This window comes from Loxodonta africana, chromosome 5, assembly GCF_030014295.1.
Source record: "Loxodonta africana isolate mLoxAfr1 chromosome 5, mLoxAfr1.hap2, whole genome shotgun sequence".
NCBI classification, from domain to species: Eukaryota; Metazoa; Chordata; class Mammalia; order Proboscidea; family Elephantidae; genus Loxodonta; species Loxodonta africana.
In genome coordinates, this window is record NC_087346.1 from 86,043,994 (window position 1) to 86,063,691 (window position 19,698).

At 37.9% G+C, this 19,698-nt stretch overlaps 1 protein-coding gene across 7 annotated transcripts in view; it reads left to right on the forward strand.

The window, feature by feature from the left end:
- Positions 1 to 19,698, forward strand: part of LOC100669866 (UDP-glucuronosyltransferase 2A2) — a 103,675-nt gene that overhangs the window by 75,149 nt on the left and 8,828 nt on the right. For 5 of the 7 annotated variants that reach the window (XM_064285737.1, XM_064285735.1, XM_064285734.1 and 2 more), the window contains 2 exons: positions 10,958 to 11,106; positions 18,986 to 19,117. In XM_064285737.1, coding sequence (XP_064141807.1) covers positions 10,958 to 11,106; positions 18,986 to 19,117 — 281 coding nt within the window. The remainder of the gene's footprint in view (positions 1 to 10,957; positions 11,107 to 18,985; positions 19,118 to 19,698) is intronic. The other 2 variants (XM_064285739.1, XM_064285738.1) reach the window with 1 other exon arrangement.

A 19,698-nucleotide genomic window follows, 5' to 3' on the forward strand; every position in this document is an offset into this window, starting at 1 on the left:
CGTTTTTATTGTACTTTAGATGAACATTTACAGAACAAACTAGCTTCTCATGAAACAGTTAGTACACTTATTATTTTACAACATTGGTTAACAACTATATGACATGTAAACAGTCCCTTTTCTCGAGCTTGGTTTCCCTATTAGCAGCTTTCCTATCCACTTCTACCTTCTAGTCCTTGCCCCGGGCTGTTGTGCCCCTTTAGTCTTGTTTTGTTTTATGGGCCTGTCTAATCTTCAGCTGAAAGGTGAACCTCGGGAGTGACCCTATTACTGAACTAAAAGGGTGTCTGGGGGCCATATTCCCAGGGTTTTTCCAGTCTGTGTCAAGCCAGTAAGTCTGGTCTTTTTTGGGGGGTGTTAGAGTTTTCTTCTACATTTTTCTCCAGCTCTGTCCAGGACCCCCTATTATGATCCTTGCCAGAACAGTCAGTGGTGGTAGCCAGGTACCATTTCCTTGTACTAGACTTGGTCTTGTGGATGCCGTGGCACCAAAGGGGTGAGACCAGTGGAGTATCTTAGATAGCCGCACACAGACTTTTAAGACCTCAGACACTACTAACCCAAGTAGAATGTAGAACATTTTCTTTATAAACTAAGTTATGCCAATTGAGCTAGATGCTCCCCGAGACCATGGTTCCCACAGCCCTCAGCCCAGCAAATCGATCCCTCAGTGAGTCTGGTTGTGTCTATGGAACTTCCATGACCTTGCCTTGTACAAGTTGTGCTGGCTTCCCCAGAATTGTGTGCCGTCTTACCTTTCGCAAAAGTTACCACTTATCTATTGTCTTATTTAGTGTTTTCCTATCCCCAACCCTCCCCTCCCCCATAACCATCAAAGATAGTTTCTTTTTGTGTGTGAACCTTTCTGTGAGTATTTACAGTAATGGTCTCATACAATATTTGTCCTTTCATGATTGACTTATTTCACTCAGCATAATGCCCTCCAGATTCATCCATGTTATGAGATGCTTCACAGATTCATCATTGTTCTTTATCATTACATAATACTCCATTGTATGTATGTACCATAGTTTATTTATCCATGCACCTGTTGATGGGCATCTAGGTTGTTTCCATCTTTTTGCCGTTGTGAACAATGCTGCAATGAACATGGATGTGCATATGTTTATTTCTGTGATGACTCATTTCTCTAGCATATATTCCTAGGAGTGGGATTGCTGAAGCTTATGGTATTTCTATTTCTAGCTTTCTAAGGAAACCTCATATCATTTTCCAAAATGGTTGTATCATTTTACATTCCCACCAGCAGTGCATAAGAGTTCCAATCTCCCTGCAGCTTCTCCAACATTTGTTATTTTCTGTTTTTTTTTTTTTTTAATCCTGCTGGTAATGCTGGGGTGAGATGGTATCTCATTGTGGTTTTGATTTGTAATGGCTAGTGATGGCGAGCATCTTTTCATGTGTCTGGTAGCCACTTGAATGTCTTCTTTGGTGAAGTGTCTGTCCATTTCCTTTGCCCATTTTTGAATTGGATCATTTGTCTTTTTGTTGTAGAGGTGCTGGCTTTCCTGTGGATTTTAGAGATTAGAGATTTAGTAGCCAAACATTTTTTCTCAGTCTGTAGATTCTCCTTTGGTGAAGTCTTTTGATGAGCATTAGCATTTAATTTTTAGGGGTTCCCAGTTATCTAGTTTATCTTCTGGAGTTTGTGTGTTGTTGGTTATGGTTTCTATCCTGTTAATGCCATGTATTAGGGTTTCTTGTATTGATAATATTTTTTCTTCTGTGAACTTTGTAGTTTGTGGCTTTATATTTAGGTCTTTGATCCACTTTCAGTTAGTTTTTGTGTATGATGAGGGGTATGGGTCCTGTTTCATTTTTTTGCAGATGGACATCCAGTATTGCCAAAACCATTTGTTAAAAAGACTCTTTTCCTCATTTTATCAACTTTGGGTTCTCAATTCTGTTACATTGGTCAACGTATTGGTCATTGTACCAATACAAAGCTGTTTTGACTACAGTAGCTATATATTAGTTTCTGAAGTCAGGTAGTGTGAGTCCTCCTATTTTATTCTTCCTCTTCAGTAGATGGCAGTGGTTTTTTTACTCATCTGGGGCCTCTTCCCATTCCATATAAAGTTAATGATAAGTTTTTCCATCTCTTTAAAGAATGTTGTTGAAATTTGGATTGGGATTGCATTGTATTTTTTAATAGCTTTGGGTAGAAATGTCATTTTCACAATGTTGAGTCTACTTATCCAAAAGTACAGTATGTTTTTCCATTTATGTAGATCTCTTTTGGTTTCTTGCAGTAGTGTTTTGTAGTTTTCTTTGTATAGGCTTTTTAAGTCCTTGATTAGATTTATTCTTAAGTATTTTATTTGTTTAGGGGCTTTTATAAGTGGTATGGCTTTCCTAATTTCCTTTTCATCATTCTTTTCTTTGGTGTATAGGAATATGACTCATTTTTGTACATTTATTTTGTATCTTCCTACTCTGCATACCTTTGTGTTAGTTCCAGTAGTTTTCTTGTGGAGTCTTTTGGGTTTTCGGCAGTTCAAATCCACCAGGAGCTCCTTGGAAACTCTATGGGGCAGTTCTACTCTGTTCTACAGGGTTGCTATGCGTCAGAATCAACTCGACGGCACTGGGTGGGTTTTTTATGTATAGTATCATATCATCTGGAATTAGGGACAGTTTTACTTCTTCATTACCAACTTGGATGCCCTTTATTTCTTTTTCCTGCTTTATTGCTCTAGCTAGGACTTCCAGCACAATGTTAAATAGGAGTGGAGATAAACGGCATCCTTGTCTTGTTCCTGTTCTCAATAGGAATGTTTTCAGCCTGACTCCATTAAGAATGATGTTGGCCATTAGTTTTACATAAAAAAATTAAAAAAAAAATTTTAAGATGCCCTTTATTATATTGAGAAATTTTCTTTCTATACCTATTTTACTGAGAGTTTTTTTTTTTTTTTTTAATCAGGAATGGGTGTTGGACTTTGTCTAATGCCTTTTTTGCATCGATTGAGATGATCATGTGATTCTTTTCTTTCCTTTTATTTGTGTGATGGATTACCTTGATTGATTTTCTAGTGTTGAACCACTCTTGCATGCCTGGTATGAATCCTACTTGGTTGTGGTGTATTATTTTTTTGACATGATGTTGAATTCTATTGCCTAAAATTTTATTGAGAATTTTTGCATCTGTATTTGTGATACTTATTGGTCTGGAATTTTCTTTTTTCGTGGCATCTTTGCCTGCTTTTATTATCAGGGTTATGCTGGCTTCACAGAATGAATTTGGAAGTATCCTTTCCTTTTCTATATTCTGAAATAGTTTGAGTAGTACTGGTGTAAGCTCATTTTTGAATGTTTGGTAGAATTCTCCAGTGAAGTCATCTCGGCCAGGGCTTTTTTTTGTTGTTGTTGGAAGTTTTTTTTTTAATTACCTTTTCAATCTCGTCTCTTGTTACGGGTCTGTTTAGATTGTCAACATTATTTTGTGTTAGTTTGGGTAAGTTGTGTGTTTCTAGAAATTTGTTCATTTCCTTTGGGTTTTCAAATTTGTTGGTGTATAGTTTTTCATAACACTCTGTTATAATCCTTTTTATTTCAGTTGGGTCTATTCTAATGTTCCCCATTTCATTTCTTATTTGGGTTATTTGCACCTTCTCGTGTTGTTCTTTTGTCTATTTGGCCAGTGATTTGTTGATTTTGTTGATCCTTTCAAAGAATCAACTTTATTTTTTTTTAATTCTTTCTATCCTCTATTTCATTTATTTCTGCTCTGAAATTTATTATTTCCTTTCTTCTGATGGCTGTGAGCTTCTTTTGCTGCTCTCTTTCTATTTGTTTGAGTTTTGCAGCTAATGCTTTGATATTGTCCCTTTCTTCTTTTTTGATGTGTGCATCTATTGCTATAAATTGATCTCTGAGGACTGCCTTTGCTATGACCCAAAGTTTTTGGTATGATGGGTTGTCCTTCTCATTTGATGCTAGGAATTTTTTGATTACATCTCTGATTTTTTCTATTACCCAATGGTTTTTAAACAGGGTGTTATTCAGTTTCCATGTAATTGATTTTTTTTTTTTTTTCTTGTTGTTCCTGTTGTTAATTTCTACTTTGATGGCATTGTGGTCAGGGAAGGTACTTTGTGTTATCTCAATGTTTTGGATTTTGTTGAGGATTGCTTTGTGGCCTAAGGTGTGTTCTTTTCTGGAGATCATTCTATGTGTGTTGGAAAAGAGTGTGTACTTTGCAGCTGTTGGGTGGAGTTTTCTATATATGTCTATGAGGTCAAGTTGACTGATTGTGTCCTTTAGCTCTTCTGTATCTTTGCTCAGGTTCTTTCTAGATGTTCTGTCTTTTAACATGAGTGATGTGTTGAAGTTTCCTACTATTATGTGGAACTGTCGGTTTCTCTTTTCAGTGCTGTTAGAGTTTGTTTTATGTATTTTGGAGCCCATAGTTGGATGTGTAGATGTTTATTATGGTTATGTCTTCATGATGGATTGTCCCTTTAATAATTATATAGTTCCTTTCTTTGTCCTTTATGGTTGATTTTGTTTTAAAAACTTTTTTTTATCTGAGATTAATGCTGCCAGTTCTACTCCTTTTTGGTAGCTGTTTGCTTGATATATTTTTTCCATCCTTCGATTTTTAGTAATTTACATCTTTGTTTCTAAGGTGTTTTTCTTGTAGACAGCGTATTGATTGATCCTATCTTTTTATCCATTCTGTTACTCTCTATCTCTTTATGGGTACATTTAGGCCACTTACATTCACCGTAATTATTGATTGATTTGAGTTTATCGCATTCATTTTGTAGTGCTTTTTTTGGTGTTCTTGACAGTTTCTTTTTTCTTCTTACTTTCTTGTGCTAAATTGCTTTTGTTTGTGAAGTTTTTTTCATTTTGTTTGTTTTTACTGAGACTTTATATTTTTATTCTTTATTTTGATGTGTAGGTGTAGTAACTTTTTGTGGCTACCTTGAAATTTACTCCGATCTTTCCAGGTTTGAACCAGTCTATTATTACTTGGCATCACCTTGACTCTCTCTCTATTAGAAAGTTCTATTTTTTATACCTACACTGTTTATTCCCTATTTTATTGTTTTGACATTGTTGTCATTTACAGATTAACCTCTGTTTCCCTGTTGTAATTCTTCTGGTTTTGGGTAGTCCCTGAGAGTTCATATCCTACGTTTGTATCTGTCTAGTTTGATTTTGCTTCCTAGATTCAGGCTGTGGTCTGATGTTGTTTGTTCTCAAACCAAAGTACTCCCTTAAATAATTCTTGTACGTTTGCTTTGGTTTTTACATAGTCCCTTAATTTCTGTTTATCTGGAAATGTCCTAATTTCATCATCATATTTCAATGAGAGTTTTGCAGGGTATATTATTCTTGGTTGGCCACTTTTTTTCTTTCAAGGTTTTATGTATGTCATTCTATTGCCTTCTTGCCTGCGAGGTTTCTGGTGAATAATCGGAGTTTAGTCTTATCGTTTCCCCTCTGTGTGTAATTTTTAGTTTTTCTCAAGTTGCCCTCATGATTCTTTCTTTGTCTTTGTTTTTAGTGAATGTGATTATGATATGCTTTTCTGATTTTCTTTTACAGTCTATCTTATATGGGGTTAGGTGAGCTTCTCGGATGGTCACCTTTTCATCTTTCATGGTATTAGGAAAATTTTCTGTCAGCAATTCTTCAAAGATCCTCTCTGTGTTTTCCATTTTTTCCACTGTTCTGGAACTCTGATCATTTGCAAAATTTTGCTTTGATTGTATCCCACATAATCCTTGGGTCTCTTCATTTTTCTTTCTTTTTTTTTTTTCTCAAAGTTGTATTCAAATGTTTTTCTTCAAGTTCACTGATTCTGTCTTCCATTGTTTCACACCTGCTCCTCAGCCCTTCTGTGGCACTGTCCATTTCTGATATCTTGTTTATATTTTGGAGTTCTAATTGTCATTTTTGTAAAATTTCTAGTTGTGAATTATTTTTATCTATTTTCTTGTATTGTTTTCCTGAATTCTCCCATTTTTTGCCTGTTTTTTCCATGAGTTTTTCTGCCTTTTCCATGAATTTGTCCGTTTTTTCCTCATCTTTGCCTGCTTTTTGCTTGAACTCTTGGATAGCTCTGAATATTAGAGATTTGAATTTCCTATCAGGTAGTTTTAGTGCCTTTTCTTCTGCTGAAAAGACATCTGGTATTTTACTTTGGATGCCTGAACCAGCCTGTCCTATTTTTTAAATATGTTTCGATATTGTATTCTGTCTTTGGGACATTCAGTAGTTATTTTCTTCATTTGTTGATTGCAGGTTTGTTTCACACTGCTCCCCCTCCCCCCGCCGCCCTTTGGTTACATCTGAGAAGGTAGGCTGTGCGTTCTTTGGTTTTTGCTCATCTGTGGGCACAATATTTTTCAGCTCCTTGTCCAACAGGTAGGGCCAGTCACTTAGCTATGGTGCAGCAGGGCACATCCAGCTGAAGGAAAGGAACTGGAATGAGTTGTTTGTGGCTGGTACTAGAGTCTATAGCATGGGCCAGGAGTCAGTGCAGGGCATGGTCCACTAGGCCATGCCTGTGCTGCATGGTGCGGATAGGTAGGAAGTAGCAGGGGAGTTGCGATGTGTGGAGCTAAGATGGGTATGGGAAAGAAGATAGAGAAGAGAGAGAAACAGGAGCCCAAAAACAAACAACAACCACAAAAGTAGAGTAGTAAGGGAGCTTGCTGTTGGGGTGGAGAAATGAAAAACCAAGAAATGGAGTAAAACAAAAAGAGAAAAAGAAAAAGAAAAAAAAAAAAGAAAGAAATGCCCCCAGGGATCCAACCTGTGCAGCTGCACAGATGGAAGAGGTGTCTCCCAAGCCGTGTGTACAGCACGGCTAGAGTGGACTCTCAAGCAGTAACAAGCAGTAAAAATAAAAATAAAGGAGCAAATCAAAACAGAGTAGAACAAAACAAATCAAGCACAAACAAATGAACAAAAAGTCCCCCGGGATCCCACAAGCATGGTGTTGCAGACAAGGAAAGCAGTTCCCCAGCCAAGCGGTGCTTCACAGCCTTTCAAGAAGAAGCAAAGATGTCACAGGGAGCCAGGTGTTCAAGAGAAAGGAGGGAGAGGAGGTGAGAGGCAGGGAAGAAACCAAAAGAAGTGGGGAAAAGCAACATCAGTGGCAAATAAATGGCACCAAGAGAGCCGGCCAGTGTGGGCGAGGCAAATACAAGCAGCTGCACAGAGTTCGTAGCTCTCCACCAAATGAGCAACCACCACCAGCTAGGAAGTGGTAGGGGCTGAATGGGGAGTGGAGGAAGAAAGGTGGGCAGTGGGAAAATGTATGTTGCTGGTTACCGGGTGATCTGTCTCCTCTTGGGAGCTCCATGGAGCCACTTTTCCATACTTCTTGTCTGCTGCTCTTCAAATGTGGGCGGGAGGAATCCGAGCAGCGGCATGGGGTCCACAGCTCTCAGCTGGCTGAGTGATCATTACCAACTGGGAAGTGATGGATGCCAAGTGGGTGGGAGGGAGGGTGGGAGGTGGGAAAGTGTATATCGCTAGTTATCAGGTGCTCTGTCTCCTGCTGAGAGCTCCATGAAGCTGGTTTCCCATGCTCCCTGCACACCAATCTTCCACAGGAGTCCAAGGAGGCAAACTCATGCTAAGTTAGCTGACAGGGGACCTCCGCTGGTATCTCTCTTCGATCTTTGTTCTCTGTCAGTTTCTTATCCCATTTGGTGCTTGGCTAAGTTCTTTATCTCTTCATTTGACACTTAGAGTTCCAGAATTGACATTTGTCTCTGTTTTACTTAGTTTTGTGAGTTTTTGCTGTGGAGGGACGGTGTGGTGCTTCTGTTTATAGTGTCATGTTGGCTCTTTCTCCTTTATTGTGTTTTTTAAACTAATTGAATGGACTGTTTTTGTTTGTTTTGTTTTTCCATGTCTTTTCCTTACATATTTGGAAGTTAAATGCCACATCACTGTTTAGATGTGCTTCTTTTAGTCTATATATATATATATATATATATATATGTTTTTGGTTTTGAGACTAATGTGAGTTCTGAGCCTTTAACCTGGAAATTTTTATCAGTTTGCATTTTTTGGGCTAAGTGATATATTTCATTTTTTTGCAACTGTTTTGTTTTCTATTTCTCTGATTGTTTTCACTTCTTTTTATGTACTTTAAGACTAGTTCAGTTTTCTTTATTTTTTTAAATTTGTTCTCCTACTTTAAGGCTATTATAAGTTTATGTCAATTATTTTAGTTGCCAACAGCACTGCATATTTTAAAAAACTATGAAGTTAACCAAAATCTTTACTATATTGATTAATAACATGAAAATACTAGAACGCACTGGATACATTTCAAGCTCTTTCCAAGATTATGTGCCCCTTAAGTTTGAAATGGTTCAGGGTTTTTGGTTGGTTGTTTGCTTTGGCTTGGCTTTTTTTTTTTTTTTTTGACCCTTTATGTTCTGTCTATGTACCAATCCTTTGATGATCTCATCCAAGTACATGATTTTAATCACCAACTGTTTGCTTATAACTCCAAATATACATTGCTGTGTGGCATGTTTCCCGTTCACTGCAACCTTAGAAGTCCAACTGCCTACTCCACAACTCTATTTGCAGGTTCACATGTATTTCAAACTCTTCTTACTTAAATCTGAGTTCCTGCTCTTGCCTCATCCAAAACATGTTTTTCCTGATACCTTCTTCATTTCACTTAATGAAAACCCAGTACTTTTTGTTACTCAGGTGAAAAATACAGGGATCCTTCATCATCTGGCACATTTTCTCATAGTCCATAAACAATTTGCCAGATAATCCTGTCAGTTGTACTCCAAAATAATGTAGAATGTCCCTCCATCCATTGTCTTCATTGATACTATCTTGGTTCAAGTTATCATCATTGTTCACCTGAATTAAAACAATCAGTGCTACAGTAAATAAGCTGCAGTGAAAAAGAGATACCAAATAAGATGCCTGCAGCTGCACAGTTACATCTCCAATGGAAGAAAGACAGGGGTCCTACTCACAAAGTTATCCAGATTTTTAGGAAGCGAATATCTTATTGTTCTGTTATTTCTTTGAGTGTTGTTCTTGCCTATACATCTAGGCAAAAAAAAGGAAGGTGAAGGAGAAAAAGAGAACAACATTTTCTTTTTAAAAATATGTGATTCAGAAATTTTACATTAATTTCCTCATGTGCCTTTCACAAGAAATTAATAACTTAGGGAGCCTAGGTAAGTTATCTCTAGATAACTACCATGGTAAAATGACTTACCTCTGAGAGACTAGTAATAGCTGTCTACCAAAGTTTTTTTCTGTCTGCCTAATCTTAGTATGACATCTGGGCATACATTGAGGCAACTTTGAAGAATTTTTTTTCAAAATAAAAGCCATTTCACATGAATCATTGAGTAGATTTAAAATAATAGATTCATTCAACAATAAGATGCACTCAGTTGCTCCAATTTAACAACCCAGCGATTAATTATAATTATCTGTGTATTCATTCATGGTGTATAAAACTCAATATTGTGTGAATAATATAACTATAGGAAATGGTTTGACAGTCAATTACAGTTCAGTATTTTGTTCCAAAATTCCTCATGCATCCCATTTCTAATAAAACCAAAAAACCAAACCTGTTGTCTAGAGTTGATTCTGACTCGGTGACACTATAGGATGGAGCAGAACTACCCAAAGGGTTTCCAGTACTGTAATCTTTTATGGAAGCAGGCTGTCGTATCTTTTTCCTGTGGAGCTGCTAGTGGGTTTGAACTGCCAAACTTTCAGTGAGCAGTCAAGCACTTTAACCACTGCACCATCAGAGATCTTTCCATTTCTAATAAGTCTTATTGGATTATTTCCCAAATTTGTATACTGTTGTTCAACTTCATTCTCTCTTCTTTCAATAACCTTTTGTTATTGTGAATAAGTTTTAAATATACAAATCTGGAAACTTGTTTAAGCTCTGTTCTTATGTTTCTGTGTCTCTTTTCCTCTTTTTATAAGGACATGATACATTTGGATCAGGGCCTACCATACTCTAATATGACTTATTGGCCTATCCTTCTCCAATATGACTCAATCTTAACAACTAATAGCTTCTTCAAAGGCTATATCCAAACAAGGTCACATTCACAGGTACTGAGGGTTAGGACTTCAGCATCTTTTTAGAAGGACACAATTCAACCAATAACAGGAATAGATGACCAAAGCAGATGTCAGACACATGGATCAAGGCATCTAGAAAACATGAACAAGTTGGCCCAGAAGCTTCAAAATGGGGTTCTCATTTAATCTTTGGCAATTTCAAGCTGAGTATCGAGTAAAGTTTTCTCACTATCAAATTTTAAGGCATTGGACTATATGACCTCAGACATAACTTTAAACTCTAAGATGTAATGACTCTAAAAACAGGCCATCTAATCTGAGTTGTAAAAAAACCAAACCAAACCCTTTGCAATCGAGTTGATTCCGACTCATAGTGACCCTGTAAGACAGAGTAGAACTGCCCCATAGGGTTTCCAAGGAGTGCCTGGAGGATTCAAACTGCTGACCTTTTGGTTAGCAGCCATAGCACTTAACCACTACACCACCAGGGCTTCCAGTCTGACATATATGACCACTAATATTGGATAGAATCCTTAAGAGTAAAGAATTATCCTTAGAGGTTTTTTTTTTTTTTTTTTTTTGGTCAGTTGCAAAATGTTTTCTGAGTGTAGAAATGATTGACCTGGTCATTTGCAAATAGGCATCCTTCTTCACAAAAACCTAAGATTCTTTCATTTTTTCACTCCTTTTTTTTCTATCTTTCTTTCTTATTTGCTTTGATATACCCTTCCTTTTAACATCTCGAAGCTGTAACTATTCTAGAGGTCTTAAATTTACTTTTCTTTTAGCAACTTGTTAAGAAACTAATAGTGTTAATTTTTCCCGTAAACTAATGTATCAATTCCCTCCATTAACCTTTCTTTATTTTCCCTAGGAAAACCCACCACATTATGTGAGACAATGGGGAAAGCTGAAATTTGGCTAATCCGAACATATTGGGATTTTGAATTTCCTCGCCCATACTTACCTAACTTTGAGTTTGTTGGAGGCTTGCACTGCAAGCCTGCCAAACCTTTACCTAAGGTAGGTTGAATATCTTATGGTATGATACCTGATCCTGATTTTCCTTTAAATATTAAAGACTAAGAGACAGATGATGCTGAAAATTTTTGGTTGGCCACTCCAAATTTATTTTCCAGATCACAGGTTGTTCTTATGAGTGATATTAGCTTTTCTGAACTTTCCATTGAAATTTTAAGCAGAAGAATGACATATTTAAAGTAGTATCTTTAGTAGTGTTTCTATATTGTGGATAATGGATTAGAAATAATGGATAATCTACCGACATGAAGAATATTAGGGCGGTTTCTCTAGTAGACCTAACAAACATGATAGAGAGCTCATCAAGTGTATTTACTACAATGGTAAATTATACAATGGTAAATTACAGGTGTTCCGTGGGACAGTTCTACTCTGTCCTATAGGATTTGTTGACTAAGAGTAGGTAAGATTAGGGAGCAGATAGAATCAAGGAGGACTCCTGTATTAACCTTGTAGGATTTTGTTTTGTTTCCCAATAGTGGTGACTTTTAATAAACTAGAAAATGCTTGGTGGAAACTTCTTTGAGACGAGGATGATGAGTTCAGTTTTGGACCTATTAACTAACTATAAGGACCTCCATGTGTCTGTCAGTTTGTCTTACTGTGGGAGGTTGCATGTTGCTGTGGTGCTGGAAGCTATGCCACCAGTATTCAGATACCAGCAGGGTCACCCATGGTGGACAGGGTTCAGCTGAGCTTCCACACTAAGACAGACTAGGAAGAAGGACCTGGAAGTCTACTTCTGAAAAGAACTAGGCAGTGAAAACCTTATGAATAGCAGCAGAACGTTGTCTGATATAATGTCAGAAGATGAGCCCTGCATGTTGGAGGGCAGTCAAAAGACTGGGGAAGGGCAACAGTTGGAAACAAAGAAGAAAGATCTGTATTTAAATATGGCCTTGGTGATATAAACCATGACAGAGATCACATGATAGAATTCTGTGAGACCAATGACTTCTTCAATGCAAATACTGTTTTTCACCAACATAAACTGTGACTATACACAATGACCTTGCCAGATGGAATACACAGGAATCGGCTACACCTATGGAAAGAGACTATGGAAAAGCTTAATATTGTTAGTCAGAACACGGCCAGGGGCCAACTGTGGAACAGACCATCAATTGCTCATATGCAAGTTCAAGTTGAAACTGAAGAAAATTAGAATAAGTTCACGAGAGCCTAAGTACAGCCTTGAGTATATCCCACCTGAATTTAGAGACCATCTCGAGAATAGATTTGACACCTTGAACACTAATGACCAAAGACCAGACAAGTTATGGAATGACATCAAGGACATCATACATGAAGAAAGCAAGAGGTCATTAAAAAGACAGGAAAGAAAGAAAAGGCCAAAATGGATGTCGGAAGAGACTCTGAAACTTGCTCTTGAATATCCAGCAGCTAAAGAAAAAGGAAGAAATGATGAAGTAAAAGAAATGAACAGAAAATTTCAAAGGGTGGCTCAAGAAGACAAAGTAAAGTATTATAACGACATGTGCAAAGAGCTAGAGATAGAAAGCCAAAAGGGAAGAACATGCTCGGCGTTTCTCAAGCTGAAAGAACTGAAGAAAAAATTCAAGCCTCGACTTGTAATAATGAAGGATTCTATGGAGAAAATATTAAACAACACAGGAAGTATCAAAAGAAGATGGCAGGAATACACAGAGTCATTATACCAAAAAAGAATTGGTTGACGTTCAACCATTTCAGGAAGTAGGATATGATCAGGAACTGATGGTACTGAAGGAAGAACTCCAAGCTGCACTGAAGGCATTGATGAAAAACAAGGCTTCAGGAACTGACAGAATATCAATTGAGATGTTTCAACAAACAGATGCAGCACTGGAAAGCTCACTTGTATATGCCAAGAAATTTGGAAGAGAGCTACCTGGCCAACCAACTGGAAAAGATCCATATTTATGCCTATTCCCAAGAAAGGTGATCCAACTGAATGTGGAAATTATAGATCAATATCATTAATATCACACACAAGCAAAATTTTGCCGAAGATCATTCAAAAGCAGCTGCAGCAGTATATAGACAGGGAACTGCCAGAAATTCAGGCCAGATTCAGAAGAGGATGTGGAACCAGGGATATCATTGCTTATGTCAGATGGATCCTGGCTGAAAGCAGAGAATACCAGATGGATGTTTACCTGTGTTTTATTGACTATACAAAGGCATTCAACTCTGTGGATCATAACAAATTATGGATAACATTTTGAAGAATGGGCATTCCAGGACACTTAATTCTGCTCATGAACCTGTAAATAGATCAAGAGGCAGTTGTTTGGACAGAACAAAGGGATACAGCATGGTTTAAGTCAGGAAAGGTGTGTTTCAAGGTTGTATCTTTTCACCATACTTATTCTATCTTTATGCTGAGCAAATAATCTAAGAAACTGGAGTATATTAAGAAGGATGGGGCATCAGGATTGGAGGAAGATTCGTTAACAGCCTTAGTTATGTAGATGGCACAATCTTGCTTGCTGAAAGTGAAGAGGACTTGAAGCACTTACTAATGAAGATCAAAGGTCACAGCCTTCAGTATGGATTACACTGCAACAGAAAGAAAAAAAAAATCCTCACAACTGGACCAAAAAGCAACATCACGATATGCAGATAAAAGGTTGAAGTTGTCAAGGATTTCATTTTACTTGGATTCACAATCAACACCCATGGAAGGAGCAGTCAACAAATCCAAAGACGCATTGCACAGGGAAACCTGCTGCAAAAGACGTCTTTAAAGTGTTAAAAAGTAAAGCTGTCATCTTGAAGACTGAGGTTCACCTGACCCAAGCCATGGTATTTTCAATCACATCATATTCATGTGAAAGCTGGACAATGAATAAGGAAGACCAAAGACAAATTGATGCCTTTAAATTGTAGTATGGAGAAGAAGATTGAACATACCATGGACTGCCAAAAGAACAAACAAACCTGTCTTGGAGGAAGTACAACCAGAATGTTTCTTGGAAGCAAGGATGGTGAGACTGTGTCTTACATATTTTTGGCATGTTGTCAGAAGAAATCAGTCCTCGGAGAAGGCTATGATGCTTGGTAAAGTACATGGTCAGCAGAAAAGCAGAAGACCTTCAACCAGATGGAATGAGACAGTGGCTACAACAATGGGCTCAGCATAGTAATGATTGTGAGCATGGTGCAGGCCCAAGCAGTATTTCATTCTGTGGTACATAACATTGCTATGAGTCAGAACTGATTCGGTGCCCCTAAAAACAACAACTCTAAAGAGCCAATGAGATTTTCAGGTGGAGATTTCTAGAAGTTATTTGAATAGTACAAGTTCTCAATCTCAGCAAGCAGCAATAGAAATAGAGAGCCATCAGCACGAAGTAGAAGTCATGAAAATGAGAGAGAGACTCGAACATTGAATCGGCTCTTTTCTGACATCATGGCAGATTTATTTTGAAGTGAAATAAATAAATGAGTAAATAACTTTATACCCATTCTAAAGCCTTCAAAGAATGAATGCGAAATGCCAGGGATGTTACAAGGAAACAGTATTGAGAAGCAAAATATTATAATCAATATATATGGTAAGACACTGTTTTTGACTATTAATAAGGAGTGAGGACATGTACCCTCACTTACCTTAGATGTGGGAAAATCAACAAAATCTCTTTAGGAAAGTTGTAGGGTTAATGGTGTTCCCAGGTGAGTTTTTTTTTTTTTTCTGCTTAGGACCAGATGTGTATTCATATATGAAAGTTCATTTTAGAATTCTGAATATCCTATTCTTACCAGTTAAGTTCCCCCACGTGTCTGTCAGTTTGTCGTACTGTGGGGGCTTGTGTGTTGCTGTGATACTTGAAGCTATGCCACCGGTATTCAGATACAAGCACAGTCACCAATGGAGGACAGGTTTCAGATGAGCTTCCAGACTAAGACAGACTAGAAAGAAGGACCCAGCAGTCTACTTCTGAAAAGCATTAGCCAATGAAAACCTTATGAATAGCAGTGGAACGTTGTCTGATATAGTGCTGGAAGATCAGCCCCCCAGGTTGGAAGGCACTCAAAAGATGACTGGGGAAGAGCTGCCTCCTCAAAGTAGAGTTGACCTTAATGATATGGATGAAGTAAAGCTTTCAGGACCTTCATTTGCTGATGTGGCAGGACTCAAAATGAGAAGAAAGAGCTGCAAACATCCATTAATAATTGGAACTTGAAATGTACGAAGTATGAATCTAGGAAAATAGGAAATCATGAAAAATAAAATGGAGCACATAAACCTCACTATCCCAGGCATCAGTGAGCTGAAATGGACTGGTATTGGCCATTTTGAATCAGACAATCATATAGTTTACAATGTTGGGAATGACAACTCAAAGGGGAATGGTGTTGCAGTCATCGTCAAAAAGAATGTTTCAAGATCTATCCTGAAGTACAACGCTGTCAGTGGTAGGATAATAACCATACGCCTACAAGGGAGACCAGTTAACACGACTATTATTCAAATTTATGCACCGACCACTAGGGACAAAGATGAAGAAGTAGAAGATTTTTATCAGCTGCTGCAGTCTGAAATTGATCAAACATGCAATCAAGATGCATTGATAATTACTGGCGATTGGAATGTGGAAGTTGGAAACAAAGAAGGATCAGTAGTTGGAAAATATGGTCTTGGTGATAGAAACAATGCCGGAGATCAAATGATAGAATTTTGCGAGACCAATGACTTCTTCATTGCAAACACCTTCTTTCACTAACATAAATGGCAACTATACACATGCACCTCGCCAGATGGAACACACAGAAATCAAATTGACTACATCTGTGGAAAGAGACGTTGGAAAAGCTCAATATCATCAGTCAGAACAAGGCTGGGGCCAAATGTAGAATAGACCATCAATTGCTCATAAGCAAGTTCAAGCAGAAAATGAAGAAAATCAGAGAAAGTCCACGGGAGCCAAAATATGACCTGGAGTATATCCCACCTGAATTTAGAGACCATCTCAAGAATAGATTTGACACATTGAATACTAGTGACCGCAGACCAGACGAGTTGTGGAATGACATCAAGGACATCATCCATGAAGAAAGCAAGAGGTCATTAAAAAGACATGAAAGAAAGAAAGACCAAGGTGGATGTCAGAGGAGACTCTGAAACTTGCCCTTGAGGGTCGAGCAGCTAAAGCAAAAGGAAGAATTGATGAAGTAAAAGAACCGAACAGAAGATTGCAAAGGGCCTCTCGAGAAGACAAAGTAAAATATTATAATGACATGTGCAAAGAACTGGAGATGGAAAACGAAAAGCAAAGAACACGTTCAGCGTTTCTCAAGCTGAAAGAGCTGAAGAAAAAATTCAAGCCTGAGTTGCAATAGTGAAGGATTCCATATGGAAAACATTAAACACGCAGGAAGCATCAAAAGAAGATAGAAGGAATACACAGAGTCATTATACCAAAAAGAATTAGTCGATATTCAACAATTTCAAGAGGTGGCATGTGATCAGGAACCAATGGTACTGAAGGAAGAAGTCCAAGCTGCTCTGAAGGCACTGGCAAAAAACAAGGCTCCAGGAATTGATGGAATATCAATTGAGATGTTTCAACAAAATAGATGCAGCACTGGAGGTGCTCACTTTTCTATGCCAAGAAATATGGAAGAGAGCTTCCTGGCCAACTGACTGGAAGAGATCCATATTTATGCCTATTCCCAAGAAAGGTGATCCAACCGAATGTGGAAATTATAGAACAATATCATTAATATCACATTCAAGCAAAATTTTGCTGAAGATCATTCAAAAATAGCTGCAGCTGTATATCGACAGGGAACTGCCAGAAATTCACGCCGGTTTCAGAAGAGGACGTGGAACCAGGGATATCATTGCTGATGTCAGATAGATTCTGGCTGAAAGCAGAGAATACCAGAAGGATGTTTACCTGTGTTTTATTGACTATGCAAAGGCATTCGACTGTGTGCATCATAACAAACTATGGATAACACTGCGAAGAATGGGAATTCCAGAACACCTAATTGTGCTCATGAGAAACCTTTACATAGATCAAGAGGCAGTTGTTCAGACAGAACAAGGAGATACTGATTGGTTTAAAGTCAGAAAAGGTGTGCGTCAGGGTTGTATTCTTTCACCATACCTATTTAATCTGTATGCTGAACAAATAATACGAGAGGCTGGACTATATGAAGAAGAACGGGGCATCAGGATTGGAGGAAGACTCATTAACAACCTGCGTTATGCAGATGACAGAGCCTTGCTTGCTGAAAGTGAAGAGGACTTGAAGCACTTACTAATGAAGATCAAAGACCACAGCCTTCAGTACGGATTACACCTCAACATAAAGAAAACAAAAGTCCTCACAACTGGACCAACGAGCAACATCATGATAAACGGAGAAAAGATTGAAGTTGTCAAGGATTTCATTTTACTTGGATCCACAATCAACAGCCGTGGACTCAGCAGTCAAGAAATCAAAAGACGCATTGCATTGGGCAAATCTGCTGCAAAGGACCTCTTCAAAGTGTTAAAGAGCAAAGATGTCACCCTGAAGAGTTAGATGGGCCTGACCCAAGCCATGGTATTTTCAATTACATGATATGCATGTGAAAACTGGACAATGAATAAAGAAGACCAAAGAAGAGTTGATGCCTTTGAATTGTGGTGTTGGCGAAGAATATTGAATATACCATGGACTGCCAAAAGAACGAACAAATCTGTCTTGGACGAAGTGCAACCAGAATGCTCCTTAGAGGCAAGGATGGAGAGATTGAGTCTTACATACTTTGGACATGTTGTCAGGAGGGATCAGTCCCTGGAGAAGGACATCATGCTTGGCAGAGTACAGGGTCAGCGGAAAAGAGGAAGACCCTCAATGAGGTGGATTGACATAGTGGCTGTGACAATGAGCTCAAGCATAAGGACGATTGTAAGGATGGCGCAGGACTGGGCAGTGTTTTGTTCTGTTGTGCATAGGGTCACTATGAGTCAGAACCGACTCAACGGCACCTAACAACAATAACATCAGTCAAGTTATATCTGCAAAGCAAAATCTATGGAGAGTTGCTATTATAAAAAAAAAAAAGCTATTATAGGAGTTAAAAAACCAGTATCTTACTAGAGACAGGAAGAGAAGTGAGATTTTCCATGATATTCTAGAAAATATTCCATTCCATCTATTACGTTTGTCCCTCTACCTTCACTTTACACACAGACACACACTCCCACAAACCCCATGATATCTACACAAGTCACATAATTTCATAAAAAAATATTTTAGGTAATGATGCAAGATGGAGAAAATTATTTCCTTCCAAATTTAACTTAGCTACTGATGAAGAAGTCTAGGCAGTATGAACACCAATCATGGCATAGATATTCTGAAAGAATTATAAACATGAGAAAAACAATCCTGATTGTCTCGGGGAAGATATATCACTTTAGTAATAATTTCTTGGATATAAATTGGCATGCTAGTGATTCCAAGTTTAGGAGCCTAATTGAAAACTTCTTCTTGGGGTTCCTTCCAAAGAATATTTTTATGAGTTTGCAAGCAACTAGGTTGTTTAATAAAATTAAGCCTGTGTAGTAACAGTGCCCATGAAAAGAAGTGCCTCTTTGTCGCCTCTTATTTTTGTATAATGATTTGATTCCATGCCTCTAGTATTAATCAGTGATTATATTTTTAGCCATACATTTCAGACATGTATTTCCTCCTAGAAAGACTAGATTGTTGTATATGTCAGAAGACAGCACCAGTCTAACAGTGCCTTTGACACTTCACTTGGTTCTTCATGTTTAGAATTGTAAGTGAGTGCTATTTTTTTCCTGTGATGCTGCAGTTTCATAATATAGAGAATTTTTTTTTTTTTTTAACTGCAGGAAATGGAAGAATTTGTCCAGAGCTCAGGTGAACATGGTGTTGTGGTTTTTTCTCTGGGGTCAATGGTTAAAAACCTCACCGAAGAAAAGGCCAATCTCATTGCCTCTGCCCTTGCCCAAATTCCACAGAAGGTCAGTACTACTCCATCCTGGTAGGTAGCTACTTTATCAATTCAAAAGAGAGTGTGGTTAATAGTGCTCTTTCTAGATGAAAGCTAAATCTTATCATGCAATTAACATGACTGGTAAGAGCTTTAAGTAAAAAGTTGTAAAACATTAAAGCAGCATGTTTATGCATACTTGAACATTTGCCTACTCAGCCTTGGCATTCATCTGAATATCCATCTTGTTTGTACCCATTTATTTGTAATAGACTCAAACCAAAACCAAACCTGTTGCCATCGAGTTGATTCTGACTTGTAGTGACCCTATAGGACAGAGTAGAACTGCCCCGTATAGTTTCCAAGGAGCACTTGGTGGATTTGAACTACTGACCTTTTGGTTAGCCCCCATAGTTCTTAACTGCTATGCCACCAGGGTTTTCTGTAATAGACTAGAGATTAAAATATTTAACACCCTCACTGACCTTACACTATGTGGGATATTATTGCATGTACCAAATGTTCTAAGGTGTTTTAGCTCCAAGATGCAGGAAAAGGGAGAACTGATATGACAAAAAGTATAGCAGAATCTTGCTCAAGAATATACACATC